This window comes from Pteronotus mesoamericanus, unplaced genomic scaffold (assembly GCF_021234165.1).
Source record: "Pteronotus mesoamericanus isolate MK-2021 breed Mesoamerican mustached bat unplaced genomic scaffold, CSHL_Meso_final scaffold_31, whole genome shotgun sequence".
NCBI classification, from domain to species: Eukaryota; Metazoa; Chordata; class Mammalia; order Chiroptera; family Mormoopidae; genus Pteronotus; species Pteronotus mesoamericanus.
In genome coordinates, this window is record NW_026555312.1 from 27,345,146 (window position 1) to 27,372,190 (window position 27,045).

Here is a 27,045-nt window from a genome sequence, read left to right on the forward strand (position 1 = left end):
CATGTGCCTCCCTGGACTCCACCATGATCCAGCATAACATGGCACATGTTTCCCTGAACCATTACCTGGAGGCTGAGGACAACATACCCCAGATGCTGAAGGAGAGAGCTGCTGCTGGAGGATGGCAACTCTGAAACCCATGAATGTACCTTCCAGAGGGGATGGAGACCTGTTTGTGCAGCTGGCTTAACAACAGATAAGGATATTGGGAACTTTTGGGTATGCTTTTGGCTTATAGCCTGGTGGGGAACAAGGGGAGTTCTGGGTCTCATGGAAGAACAGGACTCTGAGCAGGAGTGCTCTCAGCCCCCAACCCAGGTTGCAATCCTGTAAATAAAAACTTGTTTCCCTCAACGCTAATTCTTGGGTCATGCATCAAGGCGCCACATAGACGGGCCCTGGTTTGCTCGGTTACAGTACTGAGTCATGAATAGATATTAAAAAAAGACAAACAACTGTACAATAGAGTGAAACGTACACGGAAATTTAGATCACAATGAAGGTAGCATTTTAAATCAGGGGCAAATAGCTGGATCATGCAATAAATGGTGATGAGAGAACTAGGTAATTAGTTGGAGATAAACTGGACACATACCTCACATCATATACCAAAATAAATTTTGAATAGATAAGGTATTTAAATTTAAAAAGTAGAACCAGCACCAGTTAAATACTAGAAAAAACTATAAAGCTTTTTGACAATAAGCATAGAATTATATAAATATGCCACAAAATCCAGATGTCAAAAAGTTCAATCTATGATCAAAAGCCAACTAAATGAAAGTAAATAAATAAAATCCCACATGGAAAAAAAAAAGACAACACCATAACCAAAGTCAAAACCAAAATAAATAAATAAATAAGGTAAAAATGTATTTACAGTTCATATCCCACACTAAAGGTTAATTTTATAATAAAGAAGTCTTAAAACCAATAAGGATCTAACAAAAAAAGTGAGCAAGAGCTATAATCAGATAATTCACATAAAACACTTAACATTAAAATGTTTAGTATTTATTAAAATATTATTTTTAAAAGTATAACATAAAATATTGATATAGAGATAAAAGTATTTAGCTTTTCAAAAAGAATATTTTAAAAATGCCTTTAAAACATCTTGTACACCTTACATATATACAATTTTTGTCAGTAATCCTGCAGAGGAGGGGGAAGAGAATGTTTCCTAAATATATACAAAGATAGTGTGAGCAGGATATCTCACTGCTGGGCACTCCTCACCACAAAGCTGCTGCAGGAGAGATCCTGGGACCTCTAACATAAGCTGGCAAAAAAAAGGTAAGAAATCTTGCCAGGTCATATTCTCACATCTCTACCTGCAGACTATGGTAGAAGCAGATTGGAGAGAGTCCTTTTTACCCTTTGCTAAAATTAGATTAGCAGGAGGAAATATTTGTGAAACTACTTCCTTGAGCGTACCGAGTATTGGTTATTTGGTATGAATATTCTACGTTTTTAGATCCTTCCCTTCCAGAGGTGATCACTGCTCTGTCTCTTGCATCATTTGTCTCATTCTATGATTTGAGGGCTCCATTTTTGACCTCCTCTATGGTCTCTGCCATCCAGAAGGTGCACATATCAGCATGCATTTGACAGCCAAACCGACTGGGGATTCTGGGCAGCTGTTGCCAGTAGGTCAGAAGCACAGGATTTTACCTGAAGCTTGAGACCAGCATCTTTGTTTTTATGTCTGACTGTGCTAGTCAGGGGAATTTGCATGAGAGGTCCCAGAAGGGGTCTTTGGCTTTTTAATGTCCGAGACTATTCTTGGAGTAAACTTTCTGGATCTTGTGAGGACTCCATTTTTTTTTTTTTAACACTATCACGTGGCCCTAGGTTAAGCCATAAGTAAACGTACTGACTTGAGTCACTATTAAGAACCTACTCATCAAGGCCAGACAATGGATTCTTTAAATTAAAAAAACTTCTAAATTGGAAAAAATTTAGAGTGCTCTCATCATAACAACTATTTTATTGGTACCTATGGAAAGACCAGATTTAAAAAGTAGATACAAAGAAATATAATGCCTAGCCTTAAGAACTCCCTTAATAATAAAAAAGGAAGACATCACATTGCAGTCTCAGCTTTCCCTCATGAGTCTTAGGCTAATAAAACACTAGTTTAATGAACAAGAGAATGGGGAGAGTCTGAGAGGAGGTCAAGCATCACATCCCAACAAGGTGAAAAATATTTAAAAGATGATAAAGAAATAGCAGGTTAAACAAGCAAATATTTATAGGGGCGAAACAAAGAGAAAACAGTCACAGGGAGTCACTTGTCCCAGCAGGGTGGAAATTTTTATTGATTATTTAAACACTTGGGATAAATAAAACAGACATTACTGAGGTTAAAACAGGTTTTAATACAGCATTATGAAAGGCTGAATAGGTCAAAGTGACACCCTATTGGTTACTTAAAGGTCCTCAAACAAGTTCTCAATTTGCCTCAGTCTGGAAAATTCTAATATGCTGGAAGGCAGAAATGACAATGAGAAACCTGGCCACTACCTGCTTATGGTAGTAGGCAGGCTGGTTAATCAAGTTGTAATCAACCCCTTTGTGATTTTAATGCCTCTATTATTTTAGAGCAGATAGAATTAAATCATTTAATTCTTAATCAGGCCTTTGTTCATGTGTTAACCTCTCTTCTTGCTCAACTTTTTTTGTTCTAATAAATGCAATTTGTTAAATAAATTGCTGATATGCTGTTTCTTTGCCAAGCAAGAGGAGATAACTTAAGGGTCATGAGAAGAATTTATGAATTTGTTTTGCAGAAGGAGTCTGATGTAAAAAAGTGTCACCTGTTTCTTCAGTCACAGAAACTGACTTTCTCTGTTTCCTGGAAACCCCTCTCCCCCTTCCTCCCCTTTACAACTCTTCTGCTTGGTGAAGAATTTTGAAGATGATTTTTAGATGTTAGCCTGCCACTTTCCCCAGCTGCATGCTTCCTAAGTAAAGCAACATTTCCTCTCCACTTAACACCTGTCTCTTTGAGAAGTGAGCAGCCAAATTAGGAATACTACTTAAGAGGAGCTTCCCGGGACTCCAGAAACTTACGTTTTCCTCAGCCTCAATCCCTACTGAATTTTACAGCCAGAGGTTAAGAGGACTTCTCTTCCCGCCACTGGAACCTTGGGCTGGGGTGCCTGGTGTGGGTTTGGGACCCTCACTCCTCAGGGGTGACATCCACAGCCAAGATATTCCTCCTGATACTTACTTGCCACATGTGGGTGTGGAACCAGCCCGTTCCACATCTCTGCTCCTCTACCAGTCTCAGTGTAGTTTCGTCTTTAATTCCGTAGTTGTAGGACTTCCATTCAGCTCGATTTTAAGTGGTTCTAAATGATGGTGTTCTGCAGTTTAGTTGTAATTTAGATGTGGTTGTGTGAGGAGACAAGTAGCATGTTTACCTATGCAGCCATCTTGACTGGAAGCCAAGAATTTCTTGAACCCAGGGAGGATCCTCAAAAATATTGTGAATGGATTATCTTCTGAGCCCAGTTAAGAGAGGAAAATAAAATTTCACATTGTCTCTTCTTTCCCCAAAACAGACCAATATGTTATTGATCCTTCTCTCTAAGGGATAGGTATTGCCTGCATGGCTTGGCTTTCTGCCTGCGTGGGACATGCAGGCTGTCAGTTCTTTCTTTTGGCTATCAGAGAGAGTGATTCTGGAAGGTAGTAACCTTTGTGCTTGCTTGAATCCGTGGAACTATTTACTGTTGTCAGATATTTACTGGTTGTCCCAGCTGAAACTTAACAACGCATTTTGAAGAATATGATCAGAAATAAAACTATGTACCATACCCAGAGGTAGAGAAACAAATTAGGGATGGTATAGTTGGGTGGGTAGGTAGATCAATTTATGATGTCACTTAGGTTACAAACCAATTTTTGGGGGGAATTGAGAGCTACTATTCTTGTCTTACAAACTTTTGCAAAACAAGAAATTCAGCTTTAGAAGCAGCTCAGAGTACACCTATCTTTACAGACCTCAATTCTTAAGACTGGGGGAAAAAAAAAAAAAGGAAATGAGGTTTGTTTTTCTTTTTTGAAAGCACACACTCCTGCTCTGACTACAAGGCTCCCTTATTAAGAACAAACACAAATCTTAATTGGCTTCTCCTCAAATATTCATTTGAAAAAGCTTTAGCCATATGAGCTGATAAACTTTATATGCAGTAGATCTTACAGTACACTATCATACCCTTCTCATGGCAGTAATTTAAAAACAAAGGCTAGAAGGCTCCTGGGTCTGTCTGTATGTTCATGAGTGTTGTGTAGTATTTTCTGTTTCTGTGATATTACTAATTTGGAACAGAGTTCTACAAATTGGATTAAAAAACAAGCTCTTACATTAAAATTCTCAAAAATATAACAGACACTAACCCAAATGCTTCTTAGGATCATGTGATCTGGGGGGAAAATATTTGATACTAAAGCTAGTTTGAATTTGGTTTGGTTAAATAGGTGTGTATTTAAAGTTATTAGCATATAATATTTTCATTCTGCCTGGCTTTACCTTTCTTGCAAAATTTTTCAGAAAGAAAAATAATGCAGTATAAGGAAATTTTCATAAGTAATCTAAATATAATTGTGAAGAACTAAGTTAAATAAATGTAAGTAGAAAAAAGGGTTTAGGTGAACTCTTCAGTAATATTTATATTTTATGTGTACTTAAAAATGGTTTCTTAAATTTTTTTTTAAGATTTTATTTTATTTATTTTTAGAGAGGGTAAGGGAGGGAGAAAGAGAGGGAGAAAAGCACCAATGTGTGGTTACCTCTCACATGCACCCAACTGGGGTCCTGACACACAACCCAGGCATGTGGCCTGACTGGAATTGAATCAGTGACACTTTGGTTCACATGCTGGCACTCAATCCATTGAGCCACACCCGCCAGGGTGGTTTCCTAAATCTTTTGATAACTTGAAACTTACAGTCAAGTTAAGGTAAATGATGAATCAGGTTAAATTCATTAAATATCCACATCATTTTCAAATAAGATAAAATAATAAAACATTAATTATTGAACATAGATTTATCTACCTTTGGCTTATTACTGAAGAGAAATGAAAAAATAAATTTTGATCTGTTAGTAGACATGTCTTGTGCCACACTGAGACTGTACTACAAAAAAAAATCACATATTTCTAGAAATTACAAAATGTATTTATAAATTTATCAATCTAAAGAATACTGGTACAATTCACAATTGCTTACTTCTTACTTATCACTAGAAATTAAAGTTTTTTTACAATGATTAAGAATTCCAGTATGGATGGACCTGGAGAACACTATGTTAAGTGACATAAGCCAGTCAGAGAAAGACAAATACCATATAATAATTTCATTCATATGTGGAATCTAGTGAACAAACTGAACTAACAAGCAAAATAGAGACAGACTCATAGATAACAGCTAGAGGGAGTGAAGATAGGAAATAGAGGGATTGAGGAAAAAGGGGAAAATTTTTCAATATGTAATTAAAGCTATTAAAAACTAATATAGAAACTTGTGTATACAAGAGAAGCAGGTTACATTTTGGCTTTAAAAAAAGCAAGAGATGTGTTTTCAAAAAGGAAAATAAAGGTAATTTTCTCTGGTTGTTTCAGAATATGTAAGAGAACAAGAGATGAACTAAAATGGATGCAGAAAGTTGTAGGTTTATGAAATAGAAATCTTGAGAAAGGAATTTTATCTGTGGTTGAGCTAAATAAGATTGACTAAATTAAAAGAGTTTTAAAAATAAGCTTTAGATCAACAGTAGACTAAAACTTAATATTCTCCTCTCTGCTAAGAAGACAAAGTTTTCTTGGTCTTCTCATGCTGTGAAAAGTTTTCTGCTGAGGAAGCAAATATTCTGTGTTTTGTCAAAATAATACTGTGTTTTATGTTGTCTTAATTAGGTCTTTCATTACTTAAGAAAACTGAATCTACTCAATGATAGGAGCTACCCTCCTGTATTTGAAAAACCCTGGCTGACTTTCATGCAATGGCCACTGCAAATCTATAAAGACTGTGTGGTACATGTAGATGAAGTCTTTTCTGCTCCTGCAAAAGTGGCTTGTCATTTCCAGACTTTTGCCATCTCGATACCCTTGTAGCATGGCAAGAGGCTGCTCCTATATCAGAGAAATTAAGATAAGTAAACAATGGCTATAAATTAAATAAATAGTTAGGGTCATGGGAAATCCAAGACTGCCCTTTGATTCTTTGTGCTCCTTGGCAAACTTTTTTATTTTTTGCATTCCTTTCTCCACAATAGTACATTTACACTGGATTTCATTTAACTGCCACTTAGTTTTGGTTATCAATATGCTCTTGTTGTATGTTTGTTTTCCATATGGATTTAAGCCTTTCCCTGGTGCAAGGCTGATGCCTTCACAGTGGCACAGAAACTGTCAATTTGTGTTTCCCATGTGGTATATACCCTTCCATAGTCTCTAGTGCTCAATGCACCCACTTCACTGAGCAAGTCATATGAGCCTCCACAGAAAGTCTTGCAAACTTCTTGGAATCATCATTGATTCTATCACTCTCAATCATCAGGCAAGGTCAGGAGAGTGAATGGAAAACAGAATTCAAAAAGAATAAGTCTGAATTACAAAAGACTGAATGAACTAGTGAGGATGAGTGTAACTTTTACGACCTTCTGCTTGAAATATTGCTGGTCCTTCAATATTTTTAATGAATTTAATAAAATAATTTTTCTCTTAAGCTGCCTGTGACTTTGAACCATACGGTAAATAAGAACTGTGTTAGCATAATTGAAACATTTATCTTTTTCTCAATACCTGAACCCTCCAGAATTCAGAAACTCTAGTGAGTACTCTTATTTTCATGGCAATACTGTCATTTGAACAAGTTTAATAACAGCCTTTCCTTTAACAGTATGCATTTGAAAACTGGTTAAATTTCCAAGGCTTTGACTGGAATGTCTTATATGAGAAGACACACACAGACTCAGAAGTGACAAGAGCTTTAAGGAATTAAGACTGACTTACGGAAGACAATAAAACCCTTAGAAATACTGGCCTGGCACCTTGCTTATAGGTTAACCAGAAACCTTTCTAAGTGAATAAGGAAGGTCACTTCCTGGCAGGTACAGGAACCTCACTATACTTTTGGGACCTCAAGAAGAGAGGAATTCACCCAAAAATATAGGTATTGCAGGCAAAGTATCATGGCAAGTCCTTACCTTTGTTTCTCCAGCCTTGAGAGGGTTTAAAAAGTTCAATCTGAAGATTCCTTATGAAAAATTCCAGCAAAAGAGATTTAAAAGAGCTCTAGGTGGTTAATTACATTATTGTTGCACCTATATAAATAACAGGTCAAGTCTATTGAGACTACACCTATTTTGCAAACAAATTAGTCTTAATTTGATTATTTCTGGTAAAACTGCTGGTGACTTCAGAAAAAAATTACATTTCAATAGTACATTTTTGTGGATGTTAAGAGTTCAGTGTTATTCATTGTCTTTTGAGGTTTTGTTTCTACCCATAAACTGTACTGAATCTAGAAGTCTTCTAGCTTCCTCCAATATCTGGCTATAACTCTCCCAATTAATAATTTGATTTTTCTTCCACCTTCTGATTTAGAATCACTGAGAACTAAAACTGCCCTTTTCATAAAGCCAAGCAAGGTAAAAATGGGACAACTTGATATAAACTTCAGAGAAATCACCACAACACTTTATATATGGACAACCTTTGTGCCTGCTGCAGAAAGATCACCAGAGATATTCAAACTAAAAATCAGGAGAATATGTCAGACTGTCATTGCCTGACTTCACTCTATCTGAAGATGCTTTGAGCTAGACATCTAGAAATCTTCTCAACTGACTGCTTTCAGAACTTAGAAAGTGGGATCACAGTCAGCTCCAATCATTAATGCTTGTTTTTATTTTGTTTCTATAAAGATGCCTCTTAATAAATTCCTGGCTCCTTAGAACATAGGCCTAACTGTGGGAACCACCTGCATCACCGACTCCTGAAATGAGACATGACTGTTTAAATAAACTAAACTTTTCTCAGGACTGAGATTGATTTAATCAGATCTGGAACAATCTATCCACCCAACCTTCTGAAATGTAAAACTTCTCAGGAAGTTTCAAAGGCAAGATTGAAGAGGTTTATAACAGGCCTCTGGAAGATGCGTGCCACTTTGGCATGTGAATTATTTTGAGGTGAAGGCAACTTAGACCCTAATGGCTTGAAAGAAACTTTTCCTCTCCTGTAGACTTTAAATTAGGGGCCTTGCCAATAATGTGTTATTGGCAGAAATAACTTTTTATGATCCACCTATATGGCAGGGCTAACTTCTAATTACTGAATATCTGCTCTTTTTACCTTCCTCTGAATGACCTTCCTCCACTGTGAAGCCCCAGGGTAACTTACCTCATCCTCAGCTCATAATGCTATATATATCTTATTTTCCTTTTCTGTCTCTGAACCTCTCATGTATGTGGGGTCTCTGACTCTCGTGTATGTGGGGTTCCCATACATACATACATAATTAAATTTGGTTATTTTCTCTTTTTAAAAAATGTATTGATATTTAGAGAGAGGGGGAAATAAAAAGAGAAAAAGAGATTTGTTGTTCCACTTATTTATGCATTCATTAATTTCTTCTTATATGTCACCTGACTAGGGATCAAACTTACAACCTTGGTGTATCAGGATGATGGTCTATCCATCTGAACTAGCCAGCGAGGGCTGGTTATTTTCTCGTGTTGATGTGTCTCATGTCTATTTGATTATTAAACCAGCCAGAAGAATCTAGAAAAGCAGAGGAAAATTTCTTCCTCCCTCAAGATAGTAGAGCTCACTTCTAATGAGAAAAATGCAAATTAGAACTATACCAGGAGACCGTTTTTTCACTTGTAAGATTGGCAATTATCAAAAAGTTGGTAATATTGTTGGTGGTGATAGTGATGGAATGAGCAGTTGCAAACACTGCTAGTAGGCATATAAACTGGTATAACATTTATGGAAAGCAATTTGATATTACCTATGAAAATTAAAAATGCACATTCTCTCACGCCAGCCATTTCACATCTAGATATACTAGTATATGTAGGAAAACACGTATGGCCATGATTATTCACTGCAGCACTGTTTATAACAGCAAAAGATGAAAAACAACCTAAAGTGCCCTTTATAGGGGCTACTTTAAACTATGACCTCCATACAATGGAATAGTTTGCAGCAGTAAAAAAAAAAAGAAAAAGAAAACAGAAAGCAATGTGCAAACCAACATATAAAATATACTACATGTAAATATATTTTTTTAAAGTGGGGGGAAAATGGAGAATATACCTGTAATTGCTTTGTACAGCACAGACTACTCCTGAAAGGATATTGAGAAAATGTGTAACATGTTACCTCAGAGGCAGTGAAATTGGGTGTCTGAGGGACAGGAAACAAAATTGAACCGTGGAATTCTTGACTTGAGAATTGTATATTATGTGCAATAATTACTGTCTTTTTCAAAGCTTTTTTTAATTAAAAAATAGAAAGCAAGAAAAGAAATAATCTGACTTAAAAATGGGCAGAGGACTTGAATAGAAGTCCTCTATTTTACAAAGACTTTTTACAAAGAAGACATAGAAATGGCCGACAGGTGCCTGAAAAGACCTTCAACTTCACAAGCTATTAGGGAAATTCAAATCAAAACCACAGTGAGATATTATTTAACATCTGTCAGAATGGCTATTATAAAAAAAGACAAGAAGTGTTGGTGAGGTTGTGGAGAAAAGGGAACCCTTGTGCATTGTTCGTGGGAATGCAGACTGGTGCAGCCACTGTGGCAAACAGTATGGAGGTTCCTCATAAAATTAGAAATAGAACTACTTTATGTTTCAGATATGTCACTTCTGGGTATTTATCCAAATAAAACAAAAATACTACTTTAAAAACAAATACATAGGCATCCCCATATTCATTACAGCATTATTTATAATAGCCACGCCATGGGTAAAGAAGATGTGGTATATATACATTAGAATACTATTATTCAGCCACAAAAAAAGAATAAAAAAACCTTGCCATTTGCAACAACATTAATGGACTGAGAGGATACTGTGCTAAGTGAAGTAAGTCAGACAGAAAAAGGTATGCTCTCACTTAAAAATGGAATTTTAAAAACAAAAGAAAAGAACAGGTCTGGCTGGTGTGGCTCAGTGGACTGAGTGCTGGCCTGCAAACCTAAGGGTTGCTGGTTCAACTCCCAGTCTGGGCACATGCCTGGGTTGCGGGCCAGGTCCCCAGTTGGGGGTGTGCGAGAGGTGGCCACATACTGATGTTTCTCTCCCTCTTTTTCTCTCTCCCTTCCCCTCTCTAAAAATAAATAAATAAAATCTTAAAAAAAAAACCCAACAAAAAAGAGCAAACAAAGTCTCCCAAACCAAACTAAAATAACTGAATTCATGGATATAGAGAACAGAGTGGTAATTGGCTGAGGCAGGGGTTACGGAATGGGCAATACAGGTGACGGAGGTCAAAAGGTACAAATTTCCAGTTATAAAATAAGTCATAAAAATGTTACATACAGCATGGTGACTACAGTCAGTAAGCCAGTACTGTATATTTGAAAGTAGCTAGGAGAGTGAATCTTAAAAGTTTTCATCATGAGGAAAAAAAATTTGTAACTTTGTGAGTTGATAAGTATTAATTGGACTTATTGTGGTCATCATTTTACAATATATACATATACTGAATCATTACATTGTAAACCAGAAACTAATGTTATATCAGTTATAGCTCCATAAAAAAATGTACACACACAAAGAAGGAAGCTTTAGAAAACACAGAGCTTGTGACCCATGACTTACAAGTGATATCTTTCCTTGTGGCTCTCGGCTCAAAGTCCATGGCATAGAGATCAGAAACCGTGACAGTGCAGCCCTGCTTGCTCAGTTCATCCACAGCCACTTTCTTCAAGGATCCATTTAAAGACTTAGGTTCTTGGTGCGCATAGACAATGAGTACTTTTTTACCTAAATTCAAAGAAATAATTTCTCTTAAAGAGCAATTCCTCTTTGTCAAAATTTAATAAAGACTAAGACAAAAATAAAACGTGTAGCATTACAACAGTTGAAACTAAGAAATATCAACCTTTATAGTGAGTTTTTAATCCAATCATATCATAGCTCATCATTACTTGAGTTTACTAATATACAAATATACAATGGGTCAAGTTATGATTCTTCAAAAATCATAAAACCAAGTTCTTTAAAATTCCAATCTATTTTGGTTATCCCCTATGAGAAGTTATAGCCCTGTTTCTGAACATCAGAATAAAAAAAAGTACCATAACTAATCTTTTGTGCTAACCCTACGTTGGCAGGTGTCAGCTACTGAGACAGTTCTGCTTCGCTTCCTTCAGTTCCATCGAAATTTCACACTTAACAACAAGATACCAACATTGGACTCCTAGTACTACTACAGGGAAGGCAGGGCCATGAGGAACCCTGCTTTTGGTGGTGAGTATGACAAGAAGTCTAAAAAGAGTCAGGTCTTGCAGGTCCTGATGTGTCATTATTACCAATAGTCTCTAAAACAGTGTTTTGCTTGTTCATGTAAGATTATGTACTGATTTTTTTCAGGGAGGCAGCTCTGGTGATTTGCTTATATTTTCCCAGGTGATGACTAAGGCCAAAACGTTTAAACTTTTGATTTAAAATTTTCAGTTTAGGTCCTTAAGGAGAAAATATAAAGGTTAGTATAAGCAAACAATTTTGGGGCATTCAACTGAGCATAAAGGTTGAAGTACATGAGTTAAATTAATGATTAACATTTAAAAAAATGTTTTAAAGTGTATCTTATTGATTATGCTATTACAGTTGTCCCAATTTTTTTCTCCCCTTTCTCCCTCTCCACTCTGCACCCCACTACCCTCCAGCATCCACGCCCCCTACCCCCGCCTTAGTTCATGACCATGGTTTGTACATATGTTATTTGGCTTCTCTATTTCCTATACTCTTCTTAACCTCCCCCTATTTTATGCCTACCAATTATGCTTCTTATTCCCTGTACCTTTTCCTACCCATTCTCCCCCTCCCTCCCCACTGACAACCCTCCATGTGATCTCCATTCCTATGATTCTGTTCCTGTTCTAAGCTGTATGCTTAGTTTTTGTTTTTTAGGTTCAGGTGTTGATAGTTATGAGTTTTTTGTCATTTTATTGTTCATAGTTTTTGATCTTCTATTTCTTAGATAAGTCCCTTTAACATTTCATATAATAACGGTTTGGTGATGATGAACTCCTTTAACTTTACCTTATCTGGGAAGCACTTTATCTGCCCTTCCATTCTAAATGAGAGCTTTGCTGGATAGAATAATCTTGGATGGAGCTCCTTGCCTTTCATGACTTGGAATACTTCTTTCCAGCCCCTTCTTGCCTGCAAGGTTTCTTTTGAGAAATCAGCTAACAGTCTTATGGGAACTCCTTTTTAAGTAACTCTCTCCTTTTCTCCTGCTGTCTTTCAGATTCTCTCCTTATCTTTAATATTGGGTAACTTAATTATGATGTGCCTTGGTGTGTTCCTCCTTGAGTCCAACTTCCTTGGGACTTGGCTTCCTGGAAATCTATTTCTTTTGCCAGATTGGGGAAATTTTTCTTCATTATTTGTTCAAATAGGTTTTCAATTTCTTGCTCTTCCTCTTCTTCTTCTGGCATCCCTATGATTCAGACGTTGGAACACTTAAAGTTGTCCCAGAGGTTCCTAAGCCTCTCCTCATTTTTTTGAATTCCTGTTTATTCATTCTGTTCCAGTTAGATGTTTATTTCTTCCTTTTGTTCCAAAGAGTTGATTGGAGTCCCTGTTTCCTTCCCTTGCTGTTGGTTCCCTATATATTTTGCTTTATTTCACTTTGAATAGCCTTCTTTCCTCTTTCATTTTGCGACCAAACTCAATCAACTCTGTGAGCATCCTGTTACCAGTGTTTTGAACTCTGCATCAGATAGGTTGTCTGTCTCCTCAACACTTAGGTCTTTTTCTTGAGTTTTGATCTGTTCTTTCATTTGGACCATATTTCTTTGTCTCAGTGCACCTATTAAGTTGTAAGGGTACAGCCTTAGGTATCTGCCAGGGTGGGGCAATTCACACTGTGGAGCTCTCTGGGGGAGAGGGGTCAGAGAGAGAACAACGCTGCTAGCACACTTGCTCTAGCCCCAATACCCAGCAAACTCTCCTGTGAGACTGGGAGTTTCTCCTGCCTTCGCAGCCCCCACAGTATTTCACAGCTACAGGTTTTGAGTCTTTAGTTTCCCAGTCAGCCAGCCCCTCCTCACGCACAGCCCGCAGTCTTGATGCAAGTCCTCTGCCCATCTCTGCCCCTCCTACCCATCTGGATGAATGTTTCTTTAATTTCTTGGTTGTCGGAATTCCATGCAGTTTGCTATTCTGGCAGTTCAGGTTGTTTATTGTTTTTAAATTGGTTGTTATCCTTCTTTTGGTTGTGCAAGGAAGCAAAGCATTCCTACCTATGCCTCCATCTAGGCCAGAACCTGAGTAACATTTTTTATTTTAATTTCTCAGATTCATTTTTTATGAATGGACTCTACTTTGGGGCTTAATAGGGAAATGCAGACAAATGAAATATCTACATCCATAATTCTCAACTAGGGGCAATGTTACCTCTCAGGAGATATTTTACAATATCTGGAGACACATTTTTTACAACTGGGGGTGAGCGGGCACTATTGGCATCTGGTAGATAGAGCCCCAAGGATGCTGTTAAACATCCTACAATGCACAAAGCAAAGGGTTATCTGGCCCAAAATGTCAGTAGTGTTGACGCAGAGAAAACCTAATGTATATTATCACATGTAAGGTGAATTTTTACCTTCTGAAATGAAAGGATTTTCATGTTATATTGTTGAGAGAAAAAAAAGATGTCACAGAATGGGGTGTTTTTCATGAGCAGGGACACAACTTAAGATGGGGTGTCACACTGAATTTTTAACCATGGTTACTCCTGAGCCTCACTCACTCAACTACTTATTGAGCATCTGCTATTTCCTGGGATCACTCCAGAGACTGGATACACATGGCCCTTACTTTCGAGGAACTTACATTTTTGTAGGATTTAAATACGTAATTAAAAAAGTAAGAAAATACAACAGAGACAAGAGGGAAGGGGGGGCAGGGGAAAAGGAAGGGAAGGGGAAAGTCAAGGAACATATAACAAGGACTCATGGACAAAAGTAAAGGGGAAGAGTTGAGGGAGGGAAGGAAGGAGAGGGGCAAGGGAAAGTGGTGGGGGGTAGGCAGAGACAAATGTATTTGAAAAAATAATTAATTAAATTTAAAAAATTAAAAGAAATTAAATCCATTAAAAATCTCCTTATATATCTGTTAAAAGAAAATACAAAATAAGTAATTCAAGGTAGCGATTTACATTATAAACAAAGTAAGTTTTATACACTTCAGTGTTGTTCAGATTTTTAAAACATATTCCACTTTTAATTAAAATTATAATTTAAAAATGTTTAACCCCCCATAGCTAATAGTTACCTGCCATGTTCTAGGATGATGAACTTTTTCTCTGACAGGTCAAAAAAGAAGGTTTGCTATTGATCCTGGGCACAGAAGGATTCTGTGTGGTGGGCCCGGGGCTTTCAGATGTGGTTGCTCTCCTCAGTGACTTCAACAACCTAGAAGAGAAAAACAAACACTTGAGGGTGATGGGGAGACAAGCTGGTGGAGCTGATGTACTGGCTCTAAGCCTCACCACCACTTTGTGGAGGACATGCAAACATACCAAAAAAGGCTTTTCAAGAGAGGCAAGGAACTACCCTTTCTGCTTCCACCACCACCATGGTGCCTGTGAAAAGGCTTGTGGCAAAGGGGGGCAAAAATAAGAAGGCAGTTCTGAAGATTGCCCTTGACTGCACCTGCCGAGTAGAAGACAGAACCATGGATGCTGCCAATTTTGAAGTTTCTTCAGGAGAGAATCAAAGTGAATGGAAAAGATGGGAATCTTAGTGGAGGGGAAATAACCATTGAAAACAGAAAGAGCAAGATCACTGTAACTTCTGAGGCGCCTTCTCCCAAAAGGTATTTGAAATAATTCTCTCACCAAAAAATATGTGAAGAATAATCTCCATGATTGGTTGCAAGTAGTTGCTAGCAGCAAAGAAAGTTACAAATTGGATTACTTCCACATTAACCAGGATGATGAGGAGGAAGATGAAGATCAAAACTAATTTATCTGGCACATTTTTTATGAGTTCTTGAATAAAACTTGGGAATCGAAAAAAAAAAAAAACAGGGAAGGAACTTTCTGGAGATTTAGGCCTCACAGGACAGGATGTCAAAACCAATACTTTTTTTTGAGAACCTTCTGTGAAGGCAGCCATAGAGGAGAGGTCCTGGGAAATGAAACATCTGAGAGGAAGCAGCATCGTGCCTCTCTGTCCTTCCTCTGTCTCCCAGGTTTTCCTTCCACATAATCAATGTCACTGAATAAAGAGCTGGGGTTTTAGTAAGAAATTTGATAGCTGTCATGACTACCATGGTCTACAATGAACAAGAGAGAGAATAATATGTATGGTAGCTGGCACATAATAAGGTTCTGAAAAAATGTTAGCTCTCACAGGCATGAGGGAGGCCTGAATCCTCACTAACTGGCTTCATTCTGGGGAAGACAGGGCCCTCCAACAAACCTGCTTTCTTTGCTGGAAAACAACCAGTTCAGAGCCTGTGACTCAGGGGCAGTGTGGATATGTTGCTCAAAGGACAATTTTAACATGAATGCATCTTTGCAGGATAACAACAACATCAAAACAGAAGCAGCAATCAGGCTTATCCACTGCTACACTGCAATCTGGAGCAGAGCCTGAATCAGCACCTTCCAGGGTGCTCGACACTGTCCAGGAAGTAAAGAGCTAGGATATGCAGAATATTGCCAAGAAGTGAAGGTAGGGTGCAGTGGAATGGGCTCCCTGACCTGGACACAGAAAGAAAGACTTCAGTAACTGGTTGAAGCTGCATTGGGAGAAAGCAGGGCACTTGAAATGGAGAGGGAGCAAACAGCTCTTATTGATCAGAAGATAGAAACTTCAAATGGCTCATATCCCAAAGGTGATTTCAAGTCCTTTCCAATCTCCTTAAATTGACTATTGAACAGTTAAAAACCTGCTTCTTTGGCTACCCAGTCCCCTTTTGTTCTTTAATAATCCCTGAATTTATTCAGGGGTCAATGAGCCGAGCTCGACTACATTTCCCAGCCTTTCTTGCACTTAGGTATGGCCACTGAGGTGGACATATCCTTAAAGGGGCTGACTCTGTTGCAGGGGAGGTGGGGAGAGGAAGGGAGGTACCATTTTGGCCACCTGTGATTGGCCTTCTTCCAAGCTGGACTGTGGAATGATAGTGAGGGCTCAGTGAATCACCTTGTTATCCTGAGGGTAGAGGTCATGGATTAAGGATGGTAAAGGAGAAACATGAAAGGAACCTGGGTTCCTGATGCTTTTTTTGGAGCTGTGAGATGGTTCTGAATTGCCAGCCTCCAGACTTCTTTACATGAGATCAAATTCCAAATTGTGTTTAAGCCCTTGGAGTTGAGCCTCTATTACTAGTAGTGAGTGGGACAGAATTCCTAACTGATTTATGCATTCATTCAGCTGGGTCCCTGCCTTGGAGGATTCACCCACCCTCTGGCCAGGTACTACATTAGATGCTGAGGCTACTGTGGTGAATAAAAGAGCGGAGAGGAATTTTATTCTGGGGGTGTGGGGTGAGGAAGCGGATAAAACAAGCAAGCAAAGCAACAACAGAATTCTAGATAGTGATAAGTACTAATAATAATGCTAATAGTGATAATGATAAGAAAATACAGTACTTTAGCAGATAAAATGGCAGGAGTGTGATTGATACTTTGGAACAGAGAGGCCCAAGAAGATAACTCTGAGCATAAAGGATGATATGGACCAAGCCAGGCAAAAATCTGGGCAAAGAGCAAATAACAGGCATATGGTAGAACTGACACGGAGTATTCTAAAAACTGTTTGACCCATGGTAAAAAACAAAAGAGAGAGTTAAGGTGGGCAATGTGGTCAGAGGTGGGCGGGGGCTGCAGGACAGGGGCAGGGATGTTATTCTAAGCACAAGACGACAGCCATTTGAGCATCTTAAACGGAATGTGGTATGTGCTGATTCCTTTTTGAAAGGTTATCAGTGTCACTTCAGACTCACATAACACCTTATCCTGAGATTCCTAGGATGAGGAGGACGTGTATTCTTCTGTATCCCCAGGCCCCACCATTCCTTATCGTTTTGCTTGACCAGTTTACATATTCATATCAGATGCCTGGGCACTCAAGGCATTTGAGTTTGTGACTCCCCATCTTGTACAATTCTCCTAGTTGTACAGAATAAGAAACCAAGGCTCAATAAGTAAGTTACTTATCCAAAATAAAATATTCAAGTCAGGCTCTTGACTTGCTGTCCAGTGCTCTTCTATTCCCATTCACTCACCTTTCTTAGTGCCCCACTCCACAGCAGTAATCTTTTCTTCTTTGTTAGGAATTATGCACTTACCCAGGTCAATAGGAAAAAAGAACAATGTGGTTATTAAACTATATATACACATCAAATGGGCTGATATTTTTGATGTACATCATTTCTTCTTAGTCAGTATCCAGGTGCTGTTTTGTGTTTTCACTTTGCCTCTTTTACATAAAGACAGGCTCTGTGACTGTCATTCTAAGTAGGTAACATTTCACTGTGTAGGTACACCACTATCTGTATGGCCACTTATGACCACTCCTCTACTCCTGGGCACTTCAGTTATTTCCTTCCCCCCCCACCCCCCCACCCCCCCGCCCCCAGCTAAAAAAAAAGCACTGCCAGAAGCATGTATTATTTAATACACGCCCTGCATGTATTTTTGGCTGATATTTTCAGGGAAATTAAAGACTAAAGACACTGATTTTTTTTTTTAAGGTTCAACAGAAGCCACAATATACTTGACAAAGGCCAATTTGTGGTGAGCTGGCGTAATTTGGTACCCCCTTTACAAACTGATTTTTGGATGCCCTATTTCCTTACTTGTAACAGGGTAGAAGGCAGATTGAATGAGAGTCTGTGAAACGCTTACAACCAGGCCTAACATGTATGTGACAGTGTTTAGGAAGAGTGAAGTAAAATTCTATTTTCGAAATGGTCAACGGGCCACGGTAGCAGGAACCACAGAGACCAGGTGTTTCCACTCTGGCTCGAAACTGAAATTTGCAGAAACCTCTCCTGCCCTGCAGTCCCCATCGAGAGCAGTGTCCCGGGATCTATGTCTCCTAATCCCCGGGTGCCCGGCAAGTGGAGGCACTCACCCTCCGGTCCGCGGACACCCAGGAAAAAAGCGGCAGGACACGGACCCGCGCCTCCAAAAGGGAAGATTTGGACGTCCGCAACAGGGCCCTGTGGCGCACTCGCAGACTCCAGGAGGCGGGCGGACTGACCCGCTTTGCATGGGAGTCAGAGTTGGGAAGGACTTGCGGTGCCCAGGGGGCTGGCCCTGGCGGTCCGGTGGCGAACGCCTCCCTGGGCTCCTATCCCACGCTCGGCCCCACCCACTGCCCCCTCCAAAGTGACGCTCTCGCGGGGCCTTTGGCCCCGCCCCACGCACTCCCTGCACCAAGAGGACGCTGGGCCCGTCCAACTGAGCCCCGCCCCTGACCCCGCCTTACGCTCCCCTCCCCATCCCCCTTTCCACCCCTCGGGTGAAGCAGAGCCTGCTATGGCTGAGTGCTGTAGGATCACGTGCCTGGAAGAGGGGGGAACGTTCCTGCCTTGGTAGGTCTCCAGGTTAAAAAATGAATGTCTGTATCTTGGTTATTGTGAATGATGCTGCATTGAACATAGGGGTTTGTATACCTTTTTGAAATAGTGTTTTAGGATAAATTCCCGAAGTGGAATTGCTGGGTCATACGATAGTTTTAGTTTTAAGTTTTTCAGGAAACTCCATACTGTTTTCCATAGTGATTCGACCAGTTTAGAGTCCCACCAATGGTGCAGGAGGGTTCCTTTTCTCCACATTTTGCCAACACTTGTTTGTTGACTTTTTGTGATTGTGTCAGGTGAAAGGTGATACAGCTCACTGTGGTTTTGATTTGCATTTCCCTAAGGATTAGTGATGTTGAGCATCTTTTCATATGTCTTTTGGTCATCTGTATGTCTTTGGAGAAATGTTCAGGTCCTCCACCCATTTTTTAATGGGAATTGTTTTTTTCATGTTGAGCTACATTGAGAAGTACAAATTACCAGTTATAAAAATAGTTGCAGGGATGTAAAGTACAGCATAGGAAATATAGTCAACAATATTTTAATAACAATGTATGGTGCAAGTAAGTACTAGACTTATCATGGTGATCACTTTGTAAGATATTTAAGGTACACCTGAAACTAATACAATATTGTATGCCGATTATAATTTTAAAATAAATTTTAAAGAAGATAGGCCATGGCATAACACTTAGCAACAAAAAGGAATGAACTATTGGTATAGACAATGTCCTATGCAAATCTCCAGAGAATTATGGAGGGAAAAAGCCAGTTCCAAAAGGTTTCATACACTGTGTAACTGTACATTTGCATGTACATGGCCCTATGCATTTATGTAACATTCTTGAAATGACCAGTTATAAAAAGTGAAAACAGATTAGTGGTTGCCAGGGGTTAGGGAGAGGTTGGATGGGGCTGTAAGAGGGCAACAGTAGGGGACTGTGGTGATGGAAATGTTCTGTATCTGAACGTCAATATCGTGGTTATGATATTATGCTATAGTTTGGCTAGATGTTTTCTTTGGGGGAAACTGAATAAAGTGCACATGGGATGTCTAGGTGTTACTGCCTACAGTTGCATATAATTTTCTCAAAATAAAACATTTAGTTAAAAAAACACCTGGTCCAAAGCCCAGGATATCCCCTAGAATGTGGAAAGGTGTGGAACTAGAGGCTGTGGATGTGTCTGAGTTTGTTTGGGGTACGGGGGGAGGGGTCTGCTGATGAGCAGTTTGGGCTAATTGTCTCTTTTTCTCTTTTTCTAGCACTTTCTGGTTTGTGCCATCTCTTTTGGCTGTCCATCTACCATTGTAACATCTCCAAGAATTGTCGTAAAACTCTATACCTTGATTTCTGGTGTCCTAGGATAGCCTTTTCCAAGCAATAAAGCAGAAGTAAGGTTGGTTTCCCCTGTTTTCATAATGAGAATGTGCTGCTGTTGTTTGTAGACCAGTGTTGGAATTGGTTTTTTTGCTGTGGATGCATTCCTTGTATTCAAGGATGAGAGTATGGCCTCTCTCTGAGATGCCCACATGCTAGCAGGGAACAGGACCACTTTGTTTTGTTAGCCTAGGAAATCCTGGAGGCAGTCTATATTTTAGAATGACCTTTATCAGAGCAGAAGTGCTTGAGGCATTTCCAAATGTGCTAGGATGTCCAAAAAGATAAAATTTGGTTTTGTTTTCCCCCTTTCTGATGAGATTCATTTAGGGGTCCTCAAATAACCATGTGTCACAGGAAGTAAATGTGTCACACTAAGAAAAGTAGGTGCAAGTTAGGTTCTCTGGAATAATTGAAGGTAAACTTTCTTACAAGGAGAGCAAGTAACCTTACTGTCCAGTGGGAGGAGGTTATTCATGTCTTTTGTGCTATGAGGACTTTTAAGAAAACAACAGCCAGACATCTGGGTGGTGTGGATCCCATGAAAGGACCAGGGAGCTATAGATATCAAGTATTGGAAACTGTCTTGGAGACAATTAAATCTTCTTACAAGAAAATCATTTTTTGAATCCAACCTTGGTCCTGATTATATAGGATTAAAGAATGGTTACATGCCTTAATACCAAAGATAGAAAATTATAATTATGACATTTTATCATTTTTATGAAACCTTTAACCTCTCTCATAATATCTCACATCAAGTATCAATGGAAGAAATCTATTGTGTTTCTGTTCTAGCAAAACAAAAGTCTTTAAATGTTTTGTGTTACTGTGAACTCTTAAGAGTACATAACAAGTAAATTGAGAGCATGGAAACTAAACCAGAATACACACTATCTCGAAGACTGACAATTAGAAGATCTTAAATATATTTTTAAAAAATAACAAAGGAGCTCTGGCTGGTGTGGCTCAGTGGATTGAGTGCCAGCCTGCAAACTAAAGGGTCATTGGTTTAATTGCCAGTCACAGTACATGCCTGGGTTGCAGGCCAGGTCAGCAGTAAGGGATGCTCAAGAGGCAACCACACATTGATATTTCCCTCCTTTTCTTTCTCCCTCCCTTTCTCTCTCTAAAAACAAACAAACAAACAAACAAATAAAAATTAAAGAAAAAATAAAAGAATGATTTTAAAAGCTTGAAATCAATAAGATTCCTTCCTTCATTCATTCAAAAAGCATTTACCAAGCACCTACTCTGTGTCAATCACTATTTTGGACATGGAAGACTCAATTCTGAGCAAAAACAGACCCTGGTCCTTTGGTCCCTTGGTGTCATGGAGTGTAACAAACTACTGTGGGAAATGGGAGCCAGTGCACAGAATGATTTGCAAAATAAACTGCAATCATCTTGAAGATATGAGTGTGTGTATGGGTATGTGTTGGGCTTTTGAAATGAAGAGGTGTTAAGTGGAAAAATTTTTGCTGGTATTACATGCTCTCCCTCAGTGCAAATGTTTATAGCCTGTTTTATTCACAGACATTAGGAATAGTAATTATAAAAGAACCACTGGCTTCTATTGCCTGCCGCTGATAAGAACCATGGTTCCCAATGTCAGAGTCTTACGAAAAAGAGAGGAAATATTTATTGAAAAATTATACAGGTTTAGAATAATGGTGGAATTCTGCTGTTTAATCTCACTTGCTTTAGAAACAAAAAAAGACCTACAAACACACAGTCCTGTTTCCCTTTGCCCAACCAGGCCAGTCAGAGATACCATCTCTCAGGAAAAGAAATAGAAGCCTGTAGCATAACTGGGCATATTCCCACCTATATTCCGGCTTCCTTCATTCATCCATGCTTGGCTAGCTAGGCTCCTGCTCATAATCTAAAACTGCGTCCTCATGGTGGGCCAGTAGGGGTCCATGTGCCTCTTTTCAAACCGTATGGCCAAGACCTCACACATCTGCTATATCCTGCTTTTCTGCTCCTTTCTAAGCGGCATGATCAAGAGCCTCTTCTCCGCTCCTAAACTGCATGATTAAAAGAACACAAGAGAGAGAGCTTCTCATGGCTTTTCCCCTCTCCTTTCCACATGGTCCAGAGCTTCAGCATGGCTACCACGCTTGCATTTTGAAATCTTGGTGCAGATCTTCCTCCAAATCCCATTCCTAGCTCCTCCCACAGTGGGTTACATTTCCAGTAGTCTGGTCTCTTCTGCCTTTCTCGGCTGCCATTGTTAGTCTGGGCAGATGTGACCCCATGACATAGGAACTACCTCCAAGATGCTTACTTGGACTCAGCAACTGGAGACCATCTCTGGCTGCATCACAGGTTAGAGTCACACCCATCTCCCAGGCTCTGAGCACGGCTAATCGGAGAATACGTAGCTTAAATTAGCCTGGTTGGTAAAATAAAGAACAGAGACCCAATTAATGCCATTTGTGCCAGCTAAACCCAAGGACAGATGAAGTTAGGGGAACAAGTAACCAAAAAAACCCCAAAAAACCCAGCAACAACAACAAAAAACCCTGTTAAAGACAGACAGACTCAAGATAAAAGTAAAACAGTAAAGTAGACCAAAGAATAGTCCCAAACTCTCCTATACACTTTTGATGCATCAGCATATTAAAAAACACCTGGAAAGCTGATGAATATCCTGCTGAAAACCTCCCCTAAGAGTCTCACCCACAGAATAAAGATTAAATCCGTGAAGACAAAGACCTGGTGCTGACTCATTCTAGAGCATGCCAACGCCCCTGCTCGGGCATGAACTTTTTACTTCCTTCTAAAATCTAAGGGTCCCCACAAGACTTGCAAGCAGAGAGCAGCAGGCAGTGGCAGTTCCTCGGAGGCATACCCTTGTCCTCTCTCCAGGGCCCTATTTTTCTCTGACTTCGCAGTGAGTTAATAGCAGCCCCTCCTTGGCTCACTTCTCTTCTATGACATTTCTAGGGAGTCAAAACAGAACACCACATAGGCTTTTCTGTTGCTTCTTCTACCTTAAATTCTCCCTTTGTTTCACTGTTCCCAGCTTTAATAAACTCTTAGAATCACCTGGACTCCTGTTGTGAAATCTTTCCTGCATGAAGGCAAGAAGGCACATGCTACAGGCTGTCCTGAAGCAGACCTGCTCTGGGCCAGGCCCCATCTTGCAACATTCCCATCCAAATCCCTGGAAAAAGAAAAAGAATATTAAACACATAAATCCTTAGTCCCACTGGAAAACAAGAAGAAAGTCTTTGGTGGATCAGAAAAACTCTTAGTAAGGACTGAAAAAATAGGAAGCTGAGATTACCTTGATCAAAACATTCACAGGAGAAAACTGCTATAAAAGTTGGGAACAGCTCTAAGAAAGCCCTAGGTCTACAAAGGGATACAAGGATACAGGCATAGCTCCCTGACTCTTGAGCATGCCACCCTAGGGTGAATAATTAGGGACCCCAACAGAAGCAGATAGGAAGATCAGCTCCTGAATTGGAGCACTGTGTGCCCACCAAAGGGAGTAGCAAAACTTGACAATAATTATCTGGACTGCTTTGAGAGTAGTACACTAAAGTAAGTGACCAAGCAAAACTTCTAAGACACATCTTCTATTTTAAGGATTTTCATAGAATAATGAAAACTCTACTATGTACTATGTTTGAAGTTGAATTACATATTGTGCTTATTTTTGAAAGTACAGTTAAAATGATCTAAGGTGTAAATAAGATCTGAAACATGTAATTAGAAATTAGAGCCTCAACAGAAAGCTGGGCCTCAGAACTTCCATGAACAGAGAGTGTACACACACTGTCTCAATCGAGGTATGATCTGGCATGGATCTGGTGATCTATAGGCATAACCTTGGCAAAGTCAGGGGGCTCTGGCAGTGATCTGAGTGGCATCCAGGTGGGTTGGCAGGTCAGATGTGATGGGATTAGGTATTCTTAGTAAGTTTCTGTCGTGCAAAACCTCTGCCACTGACATAGTTAATGCAAGTACCCCATGCTGATCTTACCTGTCCCCCTTCCCCTCCTGCAGAGCTCTCCCCATTCAAAGCTCCAGTTCCTTTCTTTTCCCTTGGTTTTCCAGCCTCCTGGGCCTGGCCACCCTTATGGATATCATGAGCTTATCTTCACGATATACAGTATTTTGCTGTGTATAATGCACACCCATGTTTTTGACCCAAACTTTCAGGAAAAAAATCTTCCATTTTAATTTTTAAATTCAATTATTTATTTATATTTAGAAACAAAACCGATTATCATATTCCAGGGTATTATTTTACATATGGATATAGTTACTACTTTCTAGAGTTATACTTTTAACACATAAGTTTAAATAAAAATTAAAAACATTTACATAGATATGGAATTAGTACTACTGTGTATAATATTTATCCTTATTTTTCCCTCAAAAATTTGGGCAAAACAGTGGGCATTATACACAGTAAAATTCGTAGTCTTTTCTATAAGTCAGCTGGGCATCTGCTCTGTTAGCTACCTGCTGAGTAGCCCGGCACCAAGGAATAGACAAGTAACTATGCACACAGTCACTATGCTATTCACTCACTTTTATTGAATGCAGGTTCACTCAAAGTAGAACATCAACATACATTAATAACCTACTCACACTGTAACAATCTAAGAGAAATATAACACACACACAGCAATCAATGGGGGAAAACAAACCCAAGTCCCAAAGTCTCAGTCTGCATGTCCAGGAGACAACATAATAGGCAAGGGATTTGTCAGTGTCTTGCAAGGAAGGATTTCCAGAGCCAGGTGGGCAGCAGGGAAGACAAAGTCCTCAATCCAGCAAGGCAGAGCCTTGGGCAAATGATGCCAAGGGAAATTGACGTGGAGCAGCACTCCAGTGTATGAAGCTGAGCTGTCTCAGCAGTGGTCTGGAATCTGTCTCAGTTATACCTTGAAAATGGTGTACTCCGCCCTACTGGGTCTTCTGATAAGTGTGTTGGCACTCCTGATGCCAAATGGGGAATTTGCCCAGGAATCTGTAGGTGGTACATAGCTGTTCTGCTTGGCACCCATGATGGCAAGTGTGGAATTTCCCCAGGAGCATATCTATAGGTGGTCCCACTCTGCAGACATGGTTATTCTGATCACATGTGCAGATATCTTAGTTGTATCTCCTTGCCAGATGTGTCTGCTCTGCTTTAGGTAGTTTCCCTCTTGAACCAAAGCACCATGGCTGACTGACAGCCATTTTGGTTGACATGAGTGACTCCATTTTATTTTGTATACTTTGTGCTATATGGATCAGATCAATGCCATTTTATTGGTCCTGCTCTCCAGAGTGGATTCACAGTGTGTCTGGTGCTGTTACAGCATTGGGGAATACTAGGAGACTTGGCCTCCTTTCCTGGGAGTTACCTTCTAGTGGAAACCAGGAAAATGGAGGAATACAACTAATTACCACTGATGGTGGCTAGGGCTATGAAGGAAATAAAGAAGGTCCTGTGGTACAAAGTAACAGACTGGCCTGTGTAGGGTGCCCCTAGACCCTCCTGAGTCTTTCTGCATCCCTGGTAATTAACCCAGGTGATCCTCCCCCAAGGCCCTCCCTCCTTCCGCAGCCCCTTGCTCCCCGTGGATTAGGGCACCGACCTCCCCATTCCTGTTTCGCCGCTTGCCCCCTCGCTCCCCACCATCCCTGAGTTCCTTCAGCCCCTGGGCCCCAACCCTGACCTGCCTTGGTCCCTCGACCCCTTCCTTCCAGGTATGGCAAGATGTGGCTCAAGGGAGCATCTTCTGCCAGTTAGGTGAGGCCAGTCAGGAACTGTGGGGTAAGGACTCCGGGAAGCCAGCCGGGTGGAGGTGGGGCGCAGAACGACTCCCGCCAGAACCGGTCGCAGGGCACAAAGGGAAGGAAGGGACTCCAAACCGCCTATCTCCGGGCGGACCCCGGCTGGGCCTCCCCCTTCCACCCCTAAACCCACAGGCCAGCGGGAACTGTTCTGCCACTGCACCGCAGATGCTTGTGCCTTGAAGGCCGGCAGTGCCTATAGCTTTTAGGGGCTCCCAGCACGCTTATCTCCCATTACCGCTCAGCTCCCATCCCCGATGCAAGCCCTTCCCAGGATTATCTCCCTCCTTTTACCCGGGAACCCCGTGTCCTGTGCTCTAGAACTCATCCAGCACTCCTCCCTCTGACTCTCTCTGTTGCTGGTTCTGGTTTCCTGGGAATTGCTGTGCCATCAACTCCCATCTCACCGTCCCTGCAGTCCTCTCGCCAAAGTCCCTCGTCCTTGATCCCTCCAGCTCAGACTGAGGCGCGAGTGGTGCAAGTCACCTTTCCTCCACAGCCTGGTAACTGCGTGCAGGATTTTAGCGTCTGGCTTGGTTATTAACTTCCCCCCTCATCCCTCAGCCATCATCTCTCCACACCTCTGCAGCCTTTAGTGCCCTCAGAGATGGATCTGACACTAACTCAATTGTAAGGACCCTCACTGCCACCCAACCATGGCCACCCACTCCTGTCCCACAGGGATTAATCGCCCCAAGCAGCTCAATTACTCAGCTCTTTTTCTTTTCTCCATTTCTTCCTTTCTTTTCTTGCCTTCCTCCCTCCCTCCCTCCCTCCCTTTTTCTTCCTTCCTTCCTCACTCCCTCCCTCCCTTCCTTCCAAGATTGATTGATTGATTATTTATGTATTTATTTTTAGAGAGAGGGGAATGGAAGGACAAAGAGAAGGAGTGAAACATCAATGTGTGAGAGAGACATCAATTTCTTGCCTCTCCCACGCCCCCACTTGGGGACCTCCTCTCAACTGAGGCATGTGCCCTGACTGGGAATTGAACTGGTGACCACACAGGGCTCAACTCTTTTCCCTAAAGTTAAATGTTTGGGGGTGATAATGGTT

General features: G+C 40.3%; 1 protein-coding gene and 1 pseudogene across 3 annotated transcripts in view; one reads left to right on the plus strand and one right to left on the minus strand.

Moving 5' to 3' along the window:
- The window catches only part of NQO2 (N-ribosyldihydronicotinamide:quinone dehydrogenase 2), a 28,401-nt gene extending 9,853 nt beyond the window's left edge, over positions 1-18,548 (minus strand). Inside the window, exons 1-5 of one of the 3 annotated variants that reach the window (XM_054591974.1) lie at positions 18,355-18,548; positions 17,504-17,561; positions 17,222-17,387; positions 14,540-14,679; positions 10,853-11,017 (exon numbers count right to left, since the gene is read on the minus strand). In XM_054591974.1, coding sequence (XP_054447949.1) covers positions 10,853-11,017; positions 14,540-14,546 — 172 coding nt within the window. In that variant the 5' untranslated portion in view covers positions 14,547-14,679; positions 17,222-17,387; positions 17,504-17,561; positions 18,355-18,548. The remainder of the gene's footprint in view (positions 1-10,852; positions 11,018-14,539; positions 14,680-17,221; positions 17,388-17,503; positions 17,562-18,354) is intronic. The other 2 variants (XM_054591973.1, XM_054591972.1) reach the window with 2 other exon arrangements.
- LOC129085582 (60S ribosomal protein L22-like) lies at positions 14,843-15,231 on the plus strand (annotated as a pseudogene).
- Positions 18,549-27,045: the final 8,497 nt, after the last annotated feature.